This window comes from Notothenia rossii, assembly GCF_949606895.1.
Source record: "Notothenia rossii genome assembly, chromosome: 3".
NCBI lineage: Eukaryota > Metazoa > Chordata > Actinopteri > Perciformes > Nototheniidae > Notothenia > Notothenia rossii.
Window position 1 is genome coordinate 32,225,641 of NC_136901.1, and position 24,669 is coordinate 32,250,309.

The 24,669-nt window shown below is 40.5% G+C and overlaps 2 protein-coding genes across 7 annotated transcripts in view; both read left to right on the forward strand.

Annotated features, from left to right (window-relative positions):
• Positions 1 to 7,193, forward strand: part of rgs12a (regulator of G protein signaling 12a) — a 41,820-nt gene extending 34,627 nt beyond the window's left edge. For all 5 annotated transcript variants that reach the window (XM_079669263.1, XM_079669262.1, XM_079669264.1 and 2 more), the window contains 2 exons: positions 19 to 549; positions 5,983 to 7,193. In XM_079669263.1, the coding sequence (XP_079525389.1) occupies positions 19 to 549; positions 5,983 to 6,269 (818 nt within the window). In that variant the 3' untranslated portion in view covers positions 6,270 to 7,193. The remainder of the gene's footprint in view (positions 1 to 18; positions 550 to 5,982) is intronic.
• Positions 7,194 to 7,568: 375 nt separating this feature from the next.
• Positions 7,569 to 23,536, forward strand: hgfac (HGF activator). 2 transcript variants are annotated; one of them, XM_079669268.1, is made up of 15 exons: positions 7,569 to 7,674; positions 8,998 to 9,149; positions 9,234 to 9,297; positions 9,647 to 9,740; positions 13,145 to 13,218; positions 13,308 to 13,454; positions 14,378 to 14,509; positions 15,886 to 15,996; positions 16,322 to 16,496; positions 17,157 to 17,254; positions 18,616 to 18,862; positions 19,803 to 19,942; positions 20,218 to 20,358; positions 22,089 to 22,231; positions 23,219 to 23,536. In XM_079669268.1, the coding sequence occupies exons 2-15, from the start codon at positions 9,078 to 9,080 to the stop codon at positions 23,390 to 23,392; spliced, it is 1,812 nt and encodes a 603-aa protein (XP_079525394.1). In that variant the 5' UTR covers positions 7,569 to 7,674; positions 8,998 to 9,077; the 3' UTR covers positions 23,393 to 23,536. The 2 variants fall into 2 exon arrangements, with proteins under 2 accessions (XP_079525394.1, XP_079525393.1); XM_079669267.1 differs by lacking the exon at positions 7,569 to 7,674 and having other exon boundaries at positions 8,420 to 9,149.
• Positions 23,537 to 24,669: the final 1,133 nt, after the last annotated feature.

The following is a 24,669-nucleotide window of genomic DNA, read 5'->3' on the forward strand; positions in this document are numbered from 1 at the left end:
TTTTTGGTTTTGTTGCAGAATTCTTTGAGCTCCTGAGCCGGGCGCAGAGCACCCGAGCCAACGACCAGCGCGGCCTCCTGAACAAAAACGACCTGGTGCTTCCCGACTTCCTGCGTCTCACCCCGGCCATCTCCTGCTCCACTCCAGACTCCAAGAAACAGAGCCGGGAGAACGGCGTCTCCTCCAGAGTGGCTCTCAGCGCCAGCCTGCGCTCCGAGAGCCTCGACTCCTCCCTCAGCTCCAGCGCCAACGGACACTCCGCGACGAGGCGGTGCCTGATGCCGCCCACGCGCCATGCCACCTTCGGCACCCACCTGTCCCCCATCCCGCGGCCTTCGGACACCCGGCCCAGCCTCCGCACCGTGGAGGAGGACACCAACAGCGACCTGACGCTGGTGGGGGAGGGCCACATCAGCAGCCCCAACAGCACCCTGCTGCCCTCGTTGTCGTCCCCCATGCCGTCCTTCAACAGCAGCCTGCCAGAAGCCAACTTCACCCCCCCACCGCCCTGCCCCCAGCCTCAAGACGCAGGCGGAGAGTCCACTTCAGGTATTTCGACAGTGTAACCCAACCAGTGTGTTTGCGTGTGTGTCGTATGTGCGTGTGCGTTCCCTCCACAGTGGTCCAAACCCGACCACTTTTACGGTAACACTCCCTCTACACTGACTCTGATGCACTTTAATGACAAATTGTCAGTTTGCCATTCCTTTAAGAAAACTGTTTTTCATAAAGTTAGCAAAGCATTTGTGTAAATAGTGATGTGTATATTTTGTTCAGCGAGTACCTGGAAGTCACTTCCAACTGTTGCGTCAGTTCATTCCAGTAATACATTTAGTTTATTTTGGGTGCATGAGGATGGTGATTGCGGAGATAATGAATATGAATAATACATGCATAGTGCATACAGACTACCAATCAATATTTGAAAGTCAGTGAATGCTGTGGTGGAGTCCATTGAAAGTGAGATTGGCAGCTGTGTTTCCTGCCATCATGGGTTCATCATGTACAATTAGAAACCATCGTAGCCAAGTAGACCCATGAAACTGTTTGACAGCATTACAACAGTCATCACTAAACAAATGCTGTGCTCCTCTCCATCCCACCACGTTCATTTCAGAGCAATCCAACAATGTCAGACCCTCGGAAATCCGGTGAGTCATTACCAAGGTGTCGTCTCCAGCTGCAGCCATTTGAGCAAACGGTGAACGTAATTATTCACCGAGAGGAGAAGTGCTCCTTAGCGCTGGTGACATTGTTGGATTGCCTGTCAATCTTCCCCCCGGGTCCCCTCTTTAGACACCTGTTGTAGATAATCACTGCCAATGATCTCTGTACCTGTGATTTGAGTCGATCTAATAAATGTTAGAATTGGAAATCACTCTCGTCTGTCTTTTTACACGTTTGTGAGTTTTCTCTCTCTCACCACCACCTCCACAACCTTTTCCCGCCTCCGCATGCCCCCCCCCCCCTCCTCTTCTCTGTAGCTTCGTCTCCTTTTCTCTTGTGGCTTCCTCCTCTCATCAGCTCCCACTCTTTTGTGTACTTTTCTCTGTGCGCGCGTCTCAGGGTGTCGCTGTGTGTGTTCTGTGTTGGTGAAACACTGCTTGGTGTGTTGTTGCTTCACGGGCTCTGTTGTGTGTAGCTTTAGCGTGGATCTTTTGTTGTGTTGTGCTTGAGTGTTGGCTCATAGTGTACAGCTCACCTGCAGATGGATTTCATTTTGCTATTCCCCCTCCGTGTCTTTGTCCCCCCCCCCCCCCCACACTTCTGTGTTTTGAGATTGAAGGTAAACCAATCAAGTGGTGAATTGATATGTAACGGTGGTGGTTGATTTGTTGACGTTTTCAGAAATACAAGGCTTTCTCTTTACAGATATGCAATTAGAGGTGACCTGTTTTTGATTCACGGCTTTAAATATAACTCTCAACACTTCTGTGATCCCGTGAAAGAGGATAATGACGCTCGACGACAACAAAGCCGGTGTTTATCACTTCAAAGCACTGTTTCAAAGCTGCATATCACTCTGACCTTTCTCTAAATGAATAGCGGGTCTTTAATGCAAGGTGATACATGCAGAAGATGATGAGGAAGGATCGAAGCTCCTCCGCAGGCTCCCTCTTTTTCTCGTTGCTAAGTGCATCAGCCTGATTCTTCCCACCACTGGGCGCCATGGTAACCTTATCTGCGAGTTAACTGAGCTACAGATAGAAACTGTCACTGCTGGTTTTCATCCGTCTCCCAGACTATTACACCCTTTGTCCCAGCAGCTGAAAAAGACATTTAACATATCCATATTTCTAACACCTCGGGGAGGTTGGAAAAGTTAACACGCCTCCACTTTATCAAGTTGTTACTTCTTTATTCTGGTGCAAAGTCACGCTCGCTGCAGGCTTTATAAAGTGTTTAAGAGACAAACACCCACTGAATAAGTCAGAAGCGGTCAAATTAACAATGGTTCAGGAGCAATTATGCTTTTTTACTGTCAGTTTATTTGTTTCTGTTAAAATGGCGCCCTCTGCTGTTCCCAGGAAATCAATAATTACTGCTGAGGTGGATCGACACGTTCTTAAGACATGAATAATAAAGTACAATAGAAAATAAGAGGATAAAGTCCAGCTGTGTCTACATGAGCTCATGTGGATAAAATAAGTACTTTTCAAGTCATAAAAATGTATTGTTTCCTCTAATTCTACTGCAAAAAGGTCAAACTACACAAGGTAATTCATGCATTTATAAAGGACACTGAAGAAGCTAAATAATTGTATTACGGGTAGAATTTGTCTTCTGAATACCCTGTAATCAGTATACGAATTAGCTTCTAAAACGGTGGCTCTATAAGGCAGAGTTATATTAGTATTTCTGGCTCGACAGTAAGTTGCATTTACTCTGCATATTTGGTGTAAATTACCCCCTGATTAGTCTGTTAGAATGAAACCAGAAGGCCTGCGGTCTGTATCTGGAGGCCTTTAGCAGGGGTCATTGGGATAATTTCCTAATGATGGCTGTAATCGCTTCACCCTGTCTGACACGCTGTGAGTCATGAGGGGAGTGCCCACTAGGGGGCGACATCACACAGAGTAACTCCATCTGAGTGGCATGAACTCAATGCATACTAGTTTTGAGTCAGAAATGAAGGTAGGAATTGAGCCAGAACTGATTTAATTGAGGAAGTGTTTAAAGGTTAGATGCTTTCTGTTTTAATTCAGAGGAATAGTTTGGCTCATGTGGGGAATTCCTGGGAGTTAATCTACCCTGAGGCCGGGCTATCTACAAAAAGGGCTCAGTAATGACTGCCGTACACCTGAGGGACCATATGGTTCAGTTTTCCCGCCATCTTCCTCTTGTCAGCTCTCAAAGCCGGCAGATCTGACCCTGGGCCAGCCTTTATCATCCGTCTGGTGATCAGAGGAGGGCTGCGCGCAGATTTTTGGCAACACTTTCTGGAGCTGAGTGCGATCCAGGCTCTTTTTCAGCTCCAGGCTGCTGCCATGTCTGTGGACAAACCTCACCATAGGAGGCATGGCTGTGCCAAACAGCTCTGTTAAGGCCATCATGTTTGCACGTCACAGCCCAGACAGCAAGCTGGGACACCGAAAACATGCTTGGAAAAGGTGAAAAATGATGGCTGGGAGAAACACACTTAATCTTGTGAGGTGATCTTTTGTAGAGAAGGCAATACATCAGGCATAATTAAGCTATCTCAACATGTTCTTAATGTTTATTTAGTTAAAATGTATACATACGGTTTTAACATTTTGAACAAGACTTGGTAGCATGGTGCCTCAGTGTTTACATAGGACCTTCTATTAGTATCAACATCTTGGAAGTCCCCTGTGACAGGGTGTTTCTTTGGGATAGGCTACAATGCATGCTGGGATAGGCTGCACCCCCCCTGCCTGACCCATAACAGTACAAAGTGAGTATGAAGCATGTGTTCACATCCTTTTTGGCTTGTGACAAGAACTGATACTGTCATTTATATGATCAGTTTTTATAGTAAATTAATCAAAAACAGAAGATTAGTTTTGATGAGTCCCAAAGACGCATATTAATGAGCACCTGAGGCATAATGTGATTTTATAAATCTGAGGAAAACTATTTCAGAGGAAAATTGCAATTGTAAATTAACTTTTCGAAAATAATGGATTTTAAAAATATATTATGGGGTAGAGGATGGATGGATGAATACATTCATGGCTTTAAAAGTAGAGCTGCAACAAAATACATACTAATGAATATGTATAAATAGTTATTGGTTCAAAACTGGCAGTAAAAAAGGAAGTTTTACGCTTCTCAATACATAATAATAACATATTATGAATTCTGGGTTTTGGACTGACAAATTCATGACATGATTTTCATTCTTTTTTTAAATTGTTTAGATCAAACAATCAAACAACAAAATGTATCTACGAAATGATTTGCAGCCAATTAATTATAAAAATAATCACTTTTGCATTCAATTTCAACTGTACACCAATTAATCATAACGTGTCACCTAGCAGCTCTGCACGGCAGCATCTATGCATCACATCCTGTGGAAACCCCTGTGATTAATATACCATCAAGTATATCTAATTCTAATCAAAGTCTCTCCTTATTTGCCTAAAACATGTCTAAATTATGTCTTTAAGCATCAGAGAACCCGTTGACAGTCGTTGAACAGTTTTTGAAGCTGTTTCGTGTTCACCTTGGTGGATTCTGTTGTGCCGCAGTGGTTCTGCTGAGGGTCTGTGTAAGGTCAGCTGTTGGAGCTCACGGGCTGTGTTTACTTCTGCGCCGAACAGCAGTGAATCACAGTCGGTGGAGTTGGGAGCGTCTATGTGTTGAAGTGCTGTGTTTGAGTCACTCGGGCCTCTGTGTTTAGAGTCTGTGGGACCACAGGGTTCACATGAGAAGTTGGGAGTTTATCAGTGACTGTAATGCCAACATCCTGGAAACATTGGGCTTTCAGCCCAATGAGTACACTTTCATGAGAAGAGGACGATTCTTTTTTGCCCATCACCCTCTTAAAATGTGCTTTTATCTTTGGTTATTAAACAGTAAAAGCCTTTGATGAATACAGCTTGTTTGAAATGAATCCCAAATTGTGAAGTTGTAATATACAACATGGGACAACTCATCCAAGTCCATTTATTAATATTTAATAATATCCATTCAGTTCTCCCCCATGGTTGGCAAGTGAGTTCAGCAAGTTTGAACCAAGACATTTATGTCATCCAGATTGTCTTGACAACAGCTGTCCAGATTATGCAACTGTCACATTACACAATCATATTCAACTAAAGTGTTCATTTTGAGCTACAATGCATGGGCAGCCACGCAATGGATGACACGTTTCTTAGAGCCGCTGAAATGGAAAACACTCACGCATCTGGTCATGATGCAGTCTAATTAGAAGTCATGGTCCAAATGAGTCAAAGTCGCAAAGAGATGGGATATATTCTTATAAATATGCTTTTAACCATAAATGGGTGCAGTGATCAATATTAAGTTACAAAAAATGAATCAAGTTTATAAGAAGTGAAACACTGCAAATAATCTCCCACATCTGTAGCCAAGCTCTGTTCTTTATTTCGAGTTTTAGCAATTTTTTAGCTCATTGTTTTGGTCTGTAAACCTTAAAACATCTGCTCCTATAAACTGGAGCTTGCAGCTGTTTTAATAAAAAAGATATGTGGGCTATGAGCCAAGCACGATAACATGATGGCAAAAACAAACTTTTCAAAAAACTTGTAGTGGAGTGAATATTGAGCTTGGATTGATCACAACACAAAAGAATTAAAGAAGCAATGTTTGTCGTGTCTTCTCGATGTGTAATTGAGTAACTGTAATCTATGTAATCCAAGTGGCCAAATCTAGGAATGCCCCTTTCAGTGTTTTTGTCTTTGCACATTTTCAAATTAAATATTCAAATAGACATTGGCCGCCCATAAAGCATCAACTTATCTTCAATCTGTCTTTCCTTTCTCCCATGCACAGAGGGAAAAACAAAACCAAGCTCTGACACCAAATCAGCCACCGACAGAGCCGACGCTGCACAGACGGCTCCGGAGGTGATGGATGTGGAGGGGGTCCATCTGGAGGAGGGGACACTGGAAACATCCCAGGGAGAGGAGTCTGAGCTCAGCCTAAGCTTCCAGGGCTACGTGGCTGAGCTGCGGCAGTGCCAGAGCAAGCTGAGGAGCACCCAGATACCCCAGAGTGGCCGGAACCCACCAGAGGGCCAGGACTGCCAGACAGACCTTTACAAGGCCACAATCGTCTAAAGGGAAACCCCACTGCTGCACTTTTTAAGCCTAAGGCACTGTCAAACGATGGGCTGCATGTACACTCCAAAAAAAAGTCAATATTATGGTGATAGATATTGTATATTTGTTACGAATTCTGGCGTATTCTTGTCCATTTTTAGTACTGGTTGTAATTTTTAGGCAGTGATATGTTTTTGTTATGCTTTAGTTTAATAATGAAGTTCAAAATCATTCTATTGTGAGCCATGTTAGATTAAGGACAACAATGGAAGAAGCCTGAAATTAACTTAATGGTACCAGTTTCTAATAGGCATTTAGGATTGAAAGTTGTCATTATTGGGTTTATTATAAATGTAACTCTCTTATAAGCTATCAGTATGAATTGAACAGCTAAATTAAAATACCTTGATTATGCCATCAATTACATTTAAAGACACTCGCCGGTTAGGAAAATTGTGAGATGTAGATGAGAAGCTCTGAAAAAATGTATTGAATGAACTCAAAAGCATAACCAAAATGTAAAATAATACCATTAATTAAGCTATTAATTGCAACTTAAAGTTTGAACAAAAAATCTTGACCTAATGTCAATTTACTAGCTTTTCTTCTGCTGAGGAAGGCTGTGAGATATAGTGGAAAGATAAAAAATATTCATCTAGTAAGAGCACCTTGGGCTAAAACATTTTTGTCAAACTACTGTTACCCTGTTAGAAAGTGGTACCAAATGTTCTGGCATCATATGCTAGATCGTACTTTGTTATAGGATCAAAAGGGAGGTAAATCACAATTTTTATTGCATATTTAAGTTTTTTTGTATATATATTTTCTTCTTATGTTTTACAGATAATACATGATGGTACCTTTGTTGCCTGTACTTCCTGCTTCTGTGGTTGTGTGAGGTTGTCCACATGTTGAATGATTAAAAAGCTTTGTTTGCTGTAATTCGAATCAAAAGTTCTCTTTTCGTTTGTAAGTGCATAATTTATAGGATTAATTCATTGTTTTATGTCAGAAAAGGAATCCTTTAACATCCTGTAATAACCCCCTAGACACCCTTGTGAAAAAATAGTTGAAGTACTCCTCTGTTGTACTTTATTACCCCAAGTCTTACATAAAACAATCTCTGCCCTGAATTCTTCTTCTTCTCGTCATATTTGGCCAGCTTAATGTGTTTGCTAAGTTAGTGGGACTTGTAAATAATTAACGTTGGAGATGTCTTAGTTGAACAATTTTACCTTCACCTGGGATTTTTTTTTTTTTACCAATGCAAGGTGCTGTTCAATTGTCCACCTCCTCTTTGTATTGTTAGCTCAGCATCTGGAAGGAGATCATTACAGCTGGGGAAAATTAGAGGTTAGATTGTGGGAATGGGTAGTTTGTCTTGACACAGCATGTCACTGCTGGAATGCCGACAACACACAAGGTTGGTTGGGCTCTTCACTTTCATACTTGTCCTATTTCAAAGGGCCTTTAATTATTGAGTTCTAGATGAGAACTGTACTTTCTGCCTTATCCTTGATTCACCTTACATTTGGCTTATCTGATTTTAAAAACAAGATATAACCCAATGGCCCATCTGTGAATGTTTTATGCCTAGACTGCTTCCACATTGTGCTCTTTTACCATCTCCCAAAGCAGTCCTTTTATACTATCTATGAATCTATGATGGGAATAAAAGAAGAAGAGACCTATAATCAGTTTCAGTACTTCCAAAACCATTCCTAGTAAGAACTATCTTTTGTTGTGACATCAGCTAGCACTACTTTTCCCAGGGTAACATACTGTCTGTGACAAGTAGGTATCGGCAGTTAAACTGCACTGTTTGTTAGCACACCAAATGCCAGCTTTCCTCTTTAGCTTAGCGTTATTTAAGCTAACTTCTAAAGCATGCTTAAACATCGGCATGACTCATGTTACTTGACTTAATTTCCTCTGCAATTAATTATAAAATTATCACGACAGCCTTGAACTTCCAAGTCAAACTTTGTTCAACCCATTTACTTTAATTCGTTTAGAATACATTATGTGGGACCCGTAAGGTTAGCATTTCTGTTTGGGACACGCGTTAGCTAAAGTTAACTGGGCTAAAGACACGAGCTAACTAATGAATTTGATGTCAGAATTAAAATTGAACTAAGTCGTGGTTTCTCCTGTAAGTATTCATTTAAAAAGGGGTTGTTATAATACTGTATGTCAATTGGTTTAATTATATTACTGAGGCTACATCACGTTACTTAACAGTAGAGTTAGCCTAATATGTTAAACTATACCTCAACATGCATTAACCCCATTAGTTTAGTTAACCTGCAATTTACTGCTGGTGATAAACTTACAAAGACATGTCAAAAGTTACTATTATATTATTCAGTCTTTATTAACTAAACAAGTTTACAAAATCCAGACACCACAGTTGACACATATCATATGAGGCATAAAGTTAAGTGACACTGCAGTACAAAAAAGTTACTTTAACACGGTGCCTGAGTCTGAAAAGTTGGGAGTTTGCAGCCGATAGTCCCCCCGCCTCTGCCTCTGGAAAGTTTTGGTCTGCTCTCTCCATGGATAACTAACAATGATAAACCGTGGGCGTCTGCAGAGAGGTGCAGAGGGAACACCAGTCGGGATATAGGATGCCTCGGAGATAGACGAGCCCAATGACGCAACGGGTTTACTCAATACATCTTGAAAGTGCGAGGGACAGGATAATACTTGCAGGGTTTCCCACGTCTCCTATGACCCAACGCAGGCTGATCACTTGGAAACTGACAGATATAACGTGACAGGCTCACAGATCCTCCTCGGACTTCTGGAAACAAGCTTCTCCGGATGGACCAACAAACTTTCATGATGGCATACTTTGTATTACTTTTTCTACCTTGTGTTTTCAGTTCAAGGGGGGTAAGTTTTAACCACCCTACCTACTTGTTTTAATCAATTTTGCGTGAAAAGTGAATTGCAATAACTTATTTTCACTTATTTCAGCGCATACTGTCTGCTGGGTATGAATCCATGACCTCACAAGTGCCATACAGCGGGGTCCGGAAAGGTAGGGTTTACCTAAGTCCTGGGTTTGATTTAGATGAGAAAAGAGGGATGGTGCACATTTAACTGGCAGTGAATATGTCATATATTTTTAGCTTACAGATAAAGTTGTGGGTGCAACTTTAACTGTAATCCCTTCGGAGTTAGTGCTTGTATAGGTCTGTTACCTGTAGATTTAGGTATCTAGGGAGATGGATTTACTGTTCTCTGATCAGAGCTATTCAAAGTCAAAGGAGTCTTTGTGTTTGAGGTGCAGGGGGGGAATTGCATTTTTTTCCAGCCAGTTTCTGATTTCACTCGTTTGTGTTCTCTGAAAATCACTAACAAGCTGTGTTTTCTTTCACTGTTGCCAGTTCTAACAACAGACAACAAAGAATGTAAATTCCCATTTCGTCAGGGGGGAAGAATTCATCACCACTGCCTCACCATCCGGTCCTCCAAACCCTGGTGAGTTTCTATTTTTTCACAATCAACCACCTGTGTGTAATGGTAACAATTTACCACACACTTGCCTTAGACCACACGTGACAGGTAGAAGTGCTGCCTCGTCACATTTTGGTTTTGTGCTGACTCACACGCCTTGTATACGTCATCCTAACGCCGACCGCAGGTGTTACGTTTTAGGTGTTTGTATGACTTATCCTCAAGTTGGCATGACATTGAAATTAACAAAAAAACTGTTTTTTTCCATCATGCAATGCTGTAATTGAAGTGATTTCCTGATGACACTAGTGCAGTGTGTAATTGGGGTGTGTAGTGGCTGCCAATTACAGTCACAGTAATGGGGGATTTACTGTGTCATAGGGGAACATAATGCAATTTTTTAATAAGCTAATTTGCTTTAATTAATTGCTCATTGCTGGATGGCCGTCTAATGATTTGTGTGCCCTGTCAGGAATATTATAATAGTTGTATTACACTTATTAAAGGTGACATTAGATAGAGTATAGAAAATCCTCTGTAAACTGTTGCTGTGGCTGTAGTTCATACATTCTCATCCTTCGAGTGAATAAACAGCTGTCACAGTTAAACCACATTTGTATTGTTTTAGATTGTGTTTTAGCAACATAATCTTCCTTTTTTATTAGATTTTTCTATTTTGGAAAACTTGCTGACAGGCTTTTCCAGTCTTCATTCTTTGGAATTGAGACAATAAGGGTGGGTGCCAGCAAGTTGGAGCAACATGAATGCAATTATATATGGCCCAACATCCCGGTCCACCTATACTGCAATGTGACCCTGCATGTTTTTGCGATGAGTTCATGAGCTCAGCGTCAGGAGAGGTTTGTCATTATGTACTGCAGATTAACCGAGCGGTCCAGGACCAGGAGTATACCGATGTTGCTTTGATTAAAGAAGTGGATGATTGACAGAGTAAGAGAGTGTCAGTCGGTTGTGGTTTAATGAGGTTTTCTTTTTCTCACAGAATCAAAGTGGCATTCAAAAGTACCGCATTTCAGTTACAGAGAAATTGTTATTGCGGCTTGTTAGTACTTGTAGCTTGTAAGACGTCGTTTAAGGGTGAATAAAAGACTCTCTCGATATAAGTGGGTTTATATCATAAAAGCAGTTAATGCTTATTGTGAAACTGTTAATGGATACAATAAGCAGGTAGTTGTGTCTCTATTTGAATGCCAAGAACAAGACTAAGCGTCAACTTTTTGAGCATTTAAAAAAATGTGCTTATGTTTAGGTAATGTTAAGCATATTCACCAGCTTTCTAACTAGCACTAAACATAAAGTGCATTTGAGGATAATGGGAGTGTACTTAGTTTTGCACAATTTATTATTAAAAAAAAAGTATTGGACGCATTGAAGAGGATCATCAAGAGCTCAGTAAGTAAGAATTCATCTTGAAGGAGGGTTAATGTCTCTATCAAATTACATGTCAACCAATCCTATAGCTGTTAAGGCATTCCCTTTCCATGAATTTCTCTTAAAAAAGAAAAATTAATCTGTCAAAATGAGTTTTCAATCTATAAAGCAATATTATGAATTGGCCCAGAAATTGCTACAAAGAAAGAATTATGAATGTATATTAGGGTTGCACCAAAGTGAAATTCTGGGCGGTTATGATTGAAGAATTGTTAACAGATTGCAGTAACTGATGTATTCAGTTTTTGTGGTTATATATATATATAAATAAAAAAAAATTGAACTGATCGGAAATTGTTAAGTTCTTTCTTGCACTCATCTTGCAATAAGCACAAACTGAATCTTACAAACTTATGAAACAGCCTCTTAAGTAATCTTTTTATTTTATTAATATTTATAAAGTGTGTTCAACCTGCTTTACAGCGACCTTTACCTTTAGCATGCTGTACTTAATATTAAAGATACTGTGAGCATCTCTACCTTTTGGCCGCTCTATCTCTCATGTGGTTTGAATATCAACATGTTGTCTACTGATGTTTTGCAGATAGATCAGTGCAACTGCATGATTTACTCTAGGGATGCTCCGATCGATCGGCCGATATCGATCGGCCGATATCGATCGGTGCTCTCTAAAAATGCTGATCGCATGACATAAAATACATGACACTTTTCTCTGTGTGCGGCAAAATAATCTCGCCAAAATGGCTTCACCGGTCTGGCAGTATTTTAGGGTGTCCGAAAAAGACAATAAAAACGGGACTCATCTAGAGACTCTGCACCGTGCTCTGATGCTGTTGCTTTCTGCTTTATGAACGTGGACAACAGAAAAAAAAATATTCTTCATGACCAAAGTTGTAATTGAAATAAAAAAGAAAAGTGAAATTTATGCTCGTTACCCTCTCCCTCCGGTCCACATTAATACAAATGATCCCAATACGTATGATTGTATGAAAATATTTTAAAATCAATACAAATGTATTTATTATAAACGTTAGTCCTTAACACCTATCACTGTGTACATCACCATTCAAACATCTTTTAAAAGTTGAACAAACCCCACACAGCTCAGTGAAATGTTGACTTTATTTGATCATTTCAGTAAAAACTAACGTTCATATTTCTCTTTTTGATTATAATACTGATGAATGTTCAAAACAAAGCACTTTGGCAACTTACCACATACGTTTTAAAATGCTTAATAAGCACCGTAACTTTCATGATATCATTTCTCCGTCATAATCGTTTGTTTCCGTGAACGGCCGACTGTTGTGTGACGCAAATGCTGTGGAGCAGCATTTTCTCCTCTCCTTTCGGTTAGACAGGTCCAGTGGTTCCTAAACTAAAGGAGGTTATAAAGGAAGTTTGAAACCTCCTTTCCTTTCACTTGGAGAAATGGAACGGCACTTAACATGGCTGCCACTGACGTACTTCCGGGTAATTTCACTTGGTTAGGAAGGTTCCTAAGCTAAATGGACTATTGTAACGCAACCAGGCTGTCAGGAGAGAGAGAGAGAGAGAGAGAGAGAGAGAGTGGGGGGGGGAGAGAAGAAAAGAGAGCGCTTCCGCTCATTTCTCCCGTGTTATCCAAAGTTAATGTAAACTTGAATAATGTACTTCATTTGAATGTAATAATGATGTTGGTTGTTGTTTGTGGAAGCTCCAGTGAATGAGCCCCATTAACTGAGTTTTAAACATCACTTTAAATGGAAGATCCCCATAGGCCCCGCCCACTCGATCGGATCGGCGATCTGTATCGGCCCCAAAAATCGGTGCATCCCTAATTTACTCATGCTGCATGCATACTGAGTTGTCAAAGGCTGAGACACACTGGAACATCATCTAACAATCTCAGACAGTTGATGTATTTTTCACGGTAACATTAGGATATTGCCAAACCCTAATCTCGATGCAAATGTCTCCTTTTTTTAATCTCGGTGACATGCTGGAGACTCTATTATATTACTCCTCTGTTGCAGGTGCTCCCTCACTCATAATTTCGATCGGGACCGGCAGTACGGTTTCTGTGCACCACAGAAAATGAATCCAGATGGTAAGTGTACTAAACACAGTGCAGTTAATCAATCATAATACTGTCATGGCTATCCTCTAACTGTGTCCGTCCATGTTGATGTGTTTCAGTTTCTGTCCACATGTCGCGCAGAATCACAGATCCATGTCAGGTGACCCTCTGTCAGAATGGAGGGGTCTGCACACGGATCCCACACACTAATAAGTCTGCTGAGTGCTCCTGTCCGGAGAGCTTCACTGGCACACACTGTGAGCACAGTATGTACACTCTGAGATAGTTATTCTTTATGAATGACATGACTTCCACTGTTTTGTTATATATATCCTCCATTCAATCTTAACACAACACATCAGACTCTCATGGCCATCCCTTTTTAATTGTGCCTTCATTCAGTGTTTTCTTATCATTTTGCAAATCAGGAAGCTTACATACTTACTGCCGCAAAAGAAAATAAAGGTTCTTTGATAACTTTCAAATGTACAAACTCTGCAATTTGTCTCATTATGTTTATAGGAAACATATGCAGAGGGTTATGATTTCAATCTGATAACTTTATTCCTAGTCATGTTGAAAAATGAGCCCCAAAATGAATTCTTCACCTCTGAAAAGCAGGTTAAGGAACTGGCTTTTTCCAAGAGCTTGATGGTATTCATCAGTAAATTAAGTTTTGTAGGTTGAATTCAGTTCAATAACGCACATTGGAAAAAGGCAATATATGTTCCCTGTCGGAAAAGCTTTGGGAATTGTTAGTGGGAAAGTGTCAAAACAATATTAAAAAAGCCTTTCAATGGCTTTTTATGTCACATGATTTGCAAGATAAGGAAGTGCATATTGGTCATATTAAAATGATTTCTTCTTTTTATTTAAAATCTTGTTTGTCAAGCTCTTATTTCAAAGACCTAGAATAAGATGTCAGGCTTTACTTCTTCCCTCTCTTATCTCTGTTAAAGAAGTTTCCCCTTTAATTTCACACAGGTCTGTTATGAGTCATTTTGCAAATCACTCACTCAAAGTCCCTTTGAATGGCTCTCAATCAAACATAAACACCAAAAAGACACACAAATGTTTCTAATTTGAATGCATCTTGCTCAGCTCAGCCATGAAACGTTGCTCTGCGCGCTCCATTGAGCTCTTCAATCTCCTCTCACATTTCAACCTATTGCCTTTCATGCGTCCACAGAGAAATGCTATGAAATGGTACACCTGCACTATTATGACACCGGAGAGACTTGGGGACGAATTCACCTCCGTAATGTGGAACAGTGCACATGTGTGGCGGGGGAAATCGAGTGTGAAAGAGTCCGCTACACAAGTAAGACGTGTTTTCAGCTGCTTCAATCCTGTGCTTTTGTTGAGACGATGAGTGAAACCCAAGATGAGGATGTATTTACCGTAACCTAAACACTATGCACTACTTCCACAAACTGTCAGTTAGGTGAACCTTCTGTACCTTGCATGAAGAAGAATAAGCCACATTCGCAGGAGACACACATTAACTAACTACAAATGGAGAATAGTGCACTCTAAGGAAAGATGCCTTTTTTTCACAAGCTTTTTCTTACTTATCAAACCTCAAAAGATACAAGTGTCAGGTCTCCTCCCAGCCCGGGGACAGGCTTTCTCCCTTTGATCACAGCTCCATAGTTACAAGCCTAACTTTGCCGTGGAAGAAAAGACAGATTATATGACTCACTGTGACTCAGGAATGGTGTTTTAGGACACACCCCACGGGTGCATGAGGTACTTTCATCTCTATGGGGAGGATGTTCTTGGGCATTAATCAGATTCCCCGGCATAAAAGAGGGAGCAGGGAGTCGGTTTCATGCTCCCTGAGCCGAAACCGCTTTTTGTCGTGATGGTAGGGGCTTATCTTACATTTGGAAAAAAAAATCTCCTTTAAGCTGAATGCACCTGCATGACCTTAGATTCAGCTTTGGAATGTAATTGCACTTAGGTTTATTTTGAGTTCTCTTTCGGCACTCTGGAAACTTTTCTGAAGGTAACAAATGAAACTCCTTAAACAGCGCAGAGATATACAGATGTTGCGTCACGAGGTTCAGGTTCATTTATTTAATTTAAGCGGCATTCAATTACTTTCTTGTCTCTTAAGACCAGCACAGCTTGCTGACGATATTACATTAACATAGAGTATTGTCACCTTTCAAAGCTGCATGGAGCTCATTTTAGAATTTGTTTTCATATTTACACAACAAGCAGACCAAATATTAAGGGAAATATCTCTTGTCCCTTTAGCCGCTAAATGCTCTGCTATGTTGACCAGCTGGTTGCTAACTTTGTCTATCTGGTGTTTGTTGCTATGTAAATAGTGTCATTTATCAACACTTTGTTCTATAAAAACAAACAGCTGCTTGTTACGGCTAAAAGCGTGGTAGAGACCAAAATAGGAGCTAAAAGAGAGGAAATATTGAGCTTTGATGAGGTGCCCAAAAGCAAATTGTTCAGTGATTGATGATGTGGCTTTGTATCTGCTACATGTGTAAATAAGCTGCCTGTCAACAAACGCCATATATGATATGTCAGTGTTTTGTTAATGGCTTGTTTCCACATCCCTAAATGGACCAAACAATCTCTTATCGTTGAACACGCATAGTACAGACATACATTTTGTGGAAATAAACAGTATGAACGCTGAAGATGATGTGCCCTGTTTTGCCTTTGTGTGTTCAGTGTGCCGTTCAAACCCTTGTCAGAACGACGGGACGTGTCGACGGATCACAGCCACCCGAAAGGAGGTGTGTAACTGCAGGTGGGGCTACGGTGGCCCCCACTGCAGCGTCGGTGAGTGAAAGCAGACCTGTAGTAGCAGGAAGTAATTCTCTCTAAGTGTATCCGTCACGTGTTCATGTTCACACAGTGCATTCATGTTCATTCATGTGTGTGTGATAATGGTTTGATTAATGGTGGCAGGTGGAAACAAGAGCGAGCTGCTGAACCTGAGTTTTTTTTTAAGACGTGTTCTGACTAATTTGAGAGTGAAAGAAAGTAACCTGTCATTGTCTAACTGTATTCATGTTGCTGACATACTACATTGGGAAATCAAGACATGATTGACACATATTTGTCTTGCGTGTTTCTGCCCGTGTGTGTGTGTGTGTGTGCGCAGAGCCAGAGTCAGAGTGCTACACCGGCAGGGGCACAGATTACAGAGGGGTGGTGGACACGACGGTGTCCGGCGCCCGCTGTATGGCCTGGAACTCAGACCTGCTGTACGATGAGCTGCACGTGGGCACGGTGGACAACTCGCCCCGCAAAGGCCTCGGGAATCATGCCTACTGCAGGTGTGTGTGGAGACATCCCGCTAATTCTAGTAGCAACATGACAAATGAAAGCAAGTTATTCTAAGATTTGAATGTGTACAAGCTGGCTTATTTGGTTAGATTTGCACATATTCTTCCAATAAATTAGACTTTTTCTAACTTTATTCTGAGCTTATCTGTGGAGTTCACATGCTAACACCTGTTGCTCAGTCATCAGAGGCAACCAGCAGACATGAAACCACCGCGAGCGTTAAGCAAGCACATGGTGAATCACGCCTGTATGCAATTTAAAAATAATATCTCCTCTGCATTTGCCCTCCTTGCTTTTTTCAGTCAGTTTTGTTGCTATGACAACCAAGCAGCCATATGGCATGCCCACAGCAATTAGTATGTGACCTAAAAAGTCCCAAACATTAAGTTACAAGTAGTTATTGGGATTTGGTCACAAACACACACGTTTCGACTCCGAGTGACTATTTGCCTTTCTGATTCAAGTCCTATATAACAGCTCAGTGAGACATTATTCCTAATTATTCAAATGTGAGAGCAACAAAATTGAAATAATTCTCCGCTCGTAATTTAAGAGATGGTGCCGTTAAGTTTATGTGAGTAATCTGCAGTGTTATAATCAAAGGTGGCACACCTACACACACTCTGTCCGCTGTGTTCCGGTGTGTGCAGAAACCCAGATAAAGACAAGATGCCGTGGTGCTACACGCTAAGTAACGGTGCCATCTCCTGGGAGTACTGTGACGTCCCCGCCTGTGTGATGTCTGTGTGTGAGTAAACGGAGAAGTTTGATCATCTAGTTTTGTAAGCAGTGGGACCATATGTTTTTGGGACATTTTCTCAGGCCTCATTGGAAATCATAGAGCGTTGAAGAACATATTAGCATCTGTATTTAGTTTGTCATGTAGTTGGTGTTATCACTACAAGTGTTTTGAGATACTTTGAGGCTCGTCCATGGGTTTTAGGAGTAATAATATGTTAGCTTAGTCAGTTTTATTGTGCTTTTACATTCTGGAACTATCAGCTTTCCATTTATTATTAAGCTTGGTTATTATTGCGTCTTGTTTACGTAAATTTATGTAACTTTATAAAGGATGGCGTATTCATTAAGCTGTCCTATGTGAAGATTGAACTCATCATTAGAAAGTATGAAAAGATTAGGAGCAGCTTTTCAGGGAGGCCATCATTGACAATGGTTAATCTATTTGTTTTGATTATGAAACACAGTCAGTGACACAATCGAAACAGATCAACTGCTCATTCAAGGCCTCCGCTTTTAATTAGAAATGCAGTGTTTGGGATCATAACAGAGAGCGCGGGGAACACAGCGAATCTCCGTTGAGTCACGCTGCTCCGAAAAAGTTGAATACAGCAGAGTTGACTGCTTTTGGCAGGGCGCTTTTTTACAACGTGGGCTGGATGAGATAAGGGGGCTTAGGCATGACTCACCCTGAATCAACATGTCATGTCAGGTGCAGCTCCATGTTTATGTGGTGAGTGGGATTTGGCACCGTCAGCCGTGTGTCCCGAATCTGCCAGGGGTATGCACAGAATCCACAAGCTTTTCCCATCTGCTGCGCTCCCTTAAACACATGGTTTCTAGCATGGGGTTGCTCTTCTGATATATCATTATTTTCCTATAGAACAGCCTTTTTTGCTTTCTTACAGGGGAGAATCCGCCTGTGACACACAAGAAAATATTCAGAAGAGGTATTTAGGAAGTGTGTTAGCATCATACTCTAGCTTTTAGATGAATATGTAGTCGTGTAGGTTGGTGTAGTTAGGGCTGCACAATTCAAATCAAAATAAGTAATTGCTTTTTGTTTTTATTGGAATGAAATAGCAATCACGATATGATTGGCAGTATAAGAGGGAATGATCATTTTTGAAACATTATTCACATTTTCATTGAAAAAAAATAGCAATATTTTACTCTATATTTTGTCATATTTGTCCTTATCAAATATTGGGCTTACTGCAATCTGGACATTGCACTAGTCAGTATTGCAATTTCTACACAATTTCAATTAGTTGTGCAGCCCTAGTTTTAGTTCTACAAAATGTAGTTTATAGTTCAATTATGCCATTGAATCTGAAATAATCATGCACTTCTACTTGTTTCCTCATGTAGCCTTTTCACGAAGGATTATGCCATTTAATGTTCCGAAGCCTTCCAATCGTGGCAAAAAGCATGTGTGTGGGAAAAGGCACGAGAAGAGGTTATCGATAGCCAAGGGCCGGATAATGGCCGGGAACTCAGCGCTGCCAGGGACTCACCCCTGGATGGCAGCCATTTACATCGGAGAGACAGACTTCTGCGCCGGCTCTCTGGTCTCCTCCTGCTGGATCGTCTCTGCGGCTCACTGCTTCTTCCGCAAGTATGTCATGGACGCATTCCAGCTGTAATGGTTGCACATTTTTGTACTTATGTCACTGCAAAGGCAATGGTTTGGTAGCCCTGTTTAGTCGACATACCTTACATAGTTTTGTATTAACAGAGTGTGGAAAAATATAAATCTCCCACCAAGTTCCTGCTGAAAATATGGTACCAAAAAGACATTTATAGATCAGACGGGAGCATTATTTACACAATGTTTACTATCCGTCGCAGAGGTCGCAACTCAGAAGGCCCGTGATTCAAAGGCTTTGACTCCTCATCATCACAGCTTTACGAAGGCGCTATATTTAGACGTCCAGTTCGAGGAAAACCTAAAAACGGCCCACGCACAGATGCTGTTTACATGCATGAGCATACATTTCTCTCTTGATGTCAGCAAACAGGCATCTGGTGTCATTGTTCAAGTTCAAAGATCTTTGGCTAACGCATTACATCATCGAGTTGGACATCACTGAATGGATATTGGAGTGTTTAGCAGTTTACTATAAGGATACGGCACATGATATCTGCTTTCAGCTAAACAAAGCAGAACAAGAGTCCACACTGTTCCTAATACCCCGCAGAACAAACTAATTAATGAACACCATATTGGAGATTAGCTATTATTAGAGTCTTGGGTCGAGAAGAGTTAATATTGTCCTCAGGGAAAGCTAGGACGTATGGATGCTTCAAGGTACCGGATAAATATAATGGAAATCGGCCCATTACATTTTAATACGTCCTGTGTAAACGTGACATTTTAGTTTAACGGTGGTGCCAAAATAAAGGTTTTAGCTCATCCTCTGGGGATCAAAGTTAATCGGAGTAATTTTAGCCGGTAGTTGCCGAGGCTTCTGGACTGAAATGTCTGGTAAACAGATGGACATTATGAGTAAATACTTGGCATTACCATCTACTGATAATAATGTGTCTTCCTTTAGCCCCCTGAAGTCTCAGCTGAGGGTGGTGCTCGGCCAGCAGAGGTTCAACGTCACGGGTCCAAACACCAGGACGTTCGGAGTGCAGGAGTACATCTTAACAAAACAGTTCTCAGTGTTTAATCCAACACTACATGACATTGGTAAGCACTAAACGGACACACACACAGAAACACACACACCAGTGACTCAAGTAAATACCTCCTGTCCCCATTCAGAAACACACAAACTCACTTAAGACCCCAGTTTGCGTGCACAGCTGTGCGTCACTGAGCAGCTGTTTCCCTGTGCTCCCCCGCATGAACACACACACTGACTTCTTCACACACACTAACGTTTTCATTGGTCAACACTTGTGTCATCGTTTAACTACGCTTTTTGTCACCGGTTTCATAACGTCGCGTTTATTGTTTTGCAGTTCTGATTAAGCTGGCGAAGCAGGACGGGCGGTGCGTGAGGAGAACTCCGTTCATCAGACCCATCTGTCTCCCGGACAAAAGCATGGTGTTCCCTGATCTCTTCTGCTGTAGCATCAGCGGCTGGGGACACATGAGTGAGAGTGAGTGATTGGGAGATCATGGACAAGCTTTTTCATCACGATTACACCTACAGTACAGAGATGCACTGGAACAGACACTTTATTTGGGTGGATATTGAACGGCAATACATTATTTCCTTATGAAACATTAAACTGTCAAAGCAGTGGAAATGTTGTTTTGTCTTTTTACTGTTTTGTCAATATACAGTATGTGTTCAAAACTCAGTGCTTTGTGCTTCAAGTTCTTCCAAAGTTCTCAGGAAATGTTAGTTTAACAAACAAATAATGTAGTCAAAGGGGTTTTACCAGTAAAATGATAGAGATAAGAAATGCCTTTTAGACTGAAGCTTCCATTAAGTTAGTTTATGTTTGTCAAGTTCTTCAGGGTTTTGGCATGTACATAGTGATTTAGCCCGAACTTGAGAGGCTGGAGGGCAACAGAGGACGCTTGGACAACTCAGATTTTGTTCTTTTTTGTCTTTATTTTTAAAAGACAACTCCAATAATTTTCTTCAGGTTGAAAACCTTCAAAACACAAAGGGCAAACAAATGTTAGCTCACATGTAAACACAAATTACAAACATTTTGCATGCCTCATTGCATTTTTCTCAATAATAATAACACCAACTCAGTCACATTCCTGCCTTTTCAGGGTATTTTAATTAAAAGGATAAATTGTGAGTTATTTTACAACCACACCATTAACTTAAATGAATTAATAAGAGTGTTTTTCTCTACTTGGAAATAAGCACCAGAGAAAACCTCAACTGAACACCACCTGCGCTGTCTAAAATACACATCAGACAAACGGAGCGCAGGCAGACCACGCTGCGTAAAAAGCCGTCGATTGCGCAACAGCACTCTCACAAAGTAAGGCAACAGATCAAGTACATAAAACACAATAAATACCGGAGAAACATACCAACGGCGTCTCTGGAGCATCACACACACACTGTCGCCAACTTCTCCCTCCGTGGCTTTGGGAACAAGAGACCGGCCATCACAATTCCTGCCCATTTTGTTGCCGTGTTACCGGAAGCGGCATTAATATTTTTTAATAACAGCTCGCTTATTAAGAAAAGTAGCCTATGCTATTCAAAATAAAACGAATACCCCTCCTGGTATTGAACAATACTATAATAATAATAATAATAATACTTTAAACGAAAATACATACAAATAATTATTTATCAGTCCGTTTTTCTCAGATATTATTATTTTTCTTTCAATATTGACTTTCGTCTCGACAATGTTATTTTCCTGTAATCTTTGGGGTTTTAGCAACCTGGAAGAGGTCATCTTAGATATCATTTAGTGTAGTACGTTTTTAAGTATTAATTTATTTTGCCCTGCACACCCCCTTTTATTACTATGAAGAAGTAAACCTTCAGTCAAGTTGAAATCCGGTGGTACTTTCCTAGAAATATTTTGTCATAATACTTTGTTACCTACTCAGAACACTGATGATGACAGGTTAAATTGTTCCGCCCTGTAAACCCTGACAGAAGAATAAAGATGTCAATCAATAGGTCTCATTACTTGTTCCGCCCTGTAAACCCTGACAGAAGAATAAAGATGTCAATCAATAGGTCTCATTACGGAAACATACGTGGAACCACCTGTGTTGGTGATGGGCCTTCAATAGAACATGCATGAAACTAATTGAAAAATCCAAGTACCTTCCTGGTTTCATGGGGGACTTCCATTCACTTCCTTGTAATGTAACGTGTTGGGGTTATTTCTTTTGACAGAGGCAGAGGGTTACTCTAGTCTGCAGGAGGCTGGAGTGAGACTGATTCCTCATGACGATTGTAGGAAGCCACATGTTTATGGCAACCATTTCACTGCTGACATGATTTGTGCGGGGCAGAACGGCTGTGCGGACGCCTGCCAGGTATGTAAACATTTGAAACAGACAGGGATTGTTATATCCCAGGCTGCAAAAAGTATGGTAGAAAAGCCCAATAAAAACGTATGTACTCCGACATTTTCGCATGTTTATAATTTGAGTATTTCATTGTGTTGTTTTTCAGTTAGGTTTAAGGTCAAGCCATGGTTGTTTTAAGGGAACTGCATGGGGCGCTTGATGTGGGGCCCCCTTTATTCCTATTAAAGTTGCTCAGTGCCACATAAAGCCAACATGGCCTGATTTCTCAATGATGATTTTAACAACAAAAGGTGCTTCAACATCCAGCTGACTTCCTGGAAGCTTGGGCCAAGGATGTCCACCATTATCTCTTTTAATCTTGAATTTCAACTATATATTTTGTGCATTTCAAATTTCGGTTATATGTTGGCAAACTGACAGTAGCTTGGTCAGATGTTTCGCTAGCTATGTAAGCTACATCTGGCAGCTGTAAATATGTATTATCATTTATACTGTTTGTAAAAAATTATATTCTGCTGCTAAATGTCTTGGAAAGAAAACAAGGCTAGGTATAATAATATAAGAATCGCAACCAGCTCTCTTTTTTTCGACTCTAAAGTGTTCTGCGCAAATACAACTCCCAAAGTCCACATAGCTGTAGACCTCCCTAACTTTTTGAAAGGGTCTATGTAAGAACGTTGACTCAAGGTTTCAGAGTAATGGAACAGCACTTAAGATGGCAGTAGGGATTCCCCTGAGTGAAGTGACAGGAGGAAGTTAGTGAGGGTTTAAAAACTGCAGAAATGTCTGCAGCCAAAGACATCCTACTCAATCACCCGCTCTTCCCTCTTAAATGAAATGTCATGCTTATCTGTTTAGCTTGTGGGTAGAGTGCAATTTTAGTAATATATTAGGTTTCAAATGGGTGACTCAGGTGTTTGTGCGACTCCGCTTTCATCTATGCATGTCTGTTTATATTGTGTTTGAAGACTATCCACTTATGTGTTTCAATAGGGCGACTCGGGGGGCCCTCTGGCCTGTGTGCGCCATGATGTCAGCTTCCTGTATGGCATCATCAGCTGGGGAGACGGCTGCGGCCGCTCCGACAAACCCGGTGTTTACACTAAAGTGACGCATTATATCGATTGGATCAATTCAGTGATCACACGCAAACCCAAGGCTTTGTGAATTGATGTTACCTGGATAATAGCTTTAATATATAATATTTTGTACTTTATTTGATTGTTTTATATTTATAATGCTTGTGGAAGTTTATAGATTATCTTTTTTAGCTGTGAAACACTTTGTGACTGAATAAACCTTTTATGACTTGAAAAAGCTTTGAATGTTGTCGAGCCAAATACATGAGTTATATTTGTATGTATTTTCACAAAGAAAATCTCAATTTAATGTGAATTAAGAAGCTTATTTATGCCTTTTAACCATATTGCACAGAATTATAGAACCGTGTTATCCTTTGATTGCATAGTTAGTACAACAATGCAAATTTTATATATGGTCATATAAGATCATTCTAATATTGCATACTCATAGCTGAAGTTAAACTGACATTTATTTAGTTATTTTAGTGCTTTTACTTAAAGTGAGGCTTCAATGTATCTAATGTAAACAAAAAATAATCTGAATTGTAACTATTTTAAATGAAATACATAGATTTGTTTAACTTTAATTTAAGGATATCAATTATTTTGGCAGCACATTTCTATTGTCACCAGGAGTTTGTCCCAGGAATAATATTGTTGGGTCTTTTCATTTTGAATGTAGCTATTGTACAATTACACAGATGAAGGGCCACTTTCAATATCTTCGATTTCCAGGAGCAAAATGTAATACAGTAGCCTACATTACATATTACTGTATTTTTTAAATAATAAGTTACATTACAATATTACTGTCTCTGAAATGTAATGAGTTACACTACTTGTATATTACTTTTGAGTTACTTTACCAAAATAACCGCAAAAGAATGGCTAGGTATTTTAAATGCTAAAATGTAGTTTAGTGCAGCTCATTATGTCCAGTGAAGGGCAATGTGGTATAGCTATAGCCATTAAGGCTACTAACAACTTTTATTACACGGCTTAGTTGAATACTCGATTCTGATTGTAAATTCTTAACATGTGACACGTCGTTAATACAGTAGCACAGACCACTGTCAAGGCCTGTAATGAAGGTTGCTAAGGAGGATCAAGAAAGAGAATGGAAAAGAGGTTAAAAGACGGAGCGCTGGACGTCAGATAAATCACCAGAAGAAGGCAGAGAGGAAGTAAACAATAACAGGAACACTGTATGGGCTCTGTAGTTTGTTTAGTATGGCCGTGTAACTAATAAGCGGGATAATGTGCAGCGAGGCAGTCATTATGGGGAAATGTACACCCGACAGGCTGATGAACACCAGGCTTACTAATCTACCCGCACAATTTTTCTCTGGTGTCGGAATGTCT

What these genes read in the sequence shown, in the direction of transcription:
- hgfac (XM_079669268.1), top strand. Translation starts at nt 9,078, where the DNA reads ATGGACCAACAAACTTTCATGATGGCATACTTTGTATTACTTTTTCTA. An exon ending in GGGAATCATGCCTACTGCAG is followed by an intron (nt 16,497 to 17,156) that starts GTGTGTGTGGAG and finishes CGGTGTGTGCAG; the next exon opens with AAACCCAGATAAAGACAAGA. An exon ending in GCTGTGCGGACGCCTGCCAG is followed by an intron (nt 22,232 to 23,218) that starts GTATGTAAACAT and finishes GTGTTTCAATAG; the next exon opens with GGCGACTCGGGGGGCCCTCT.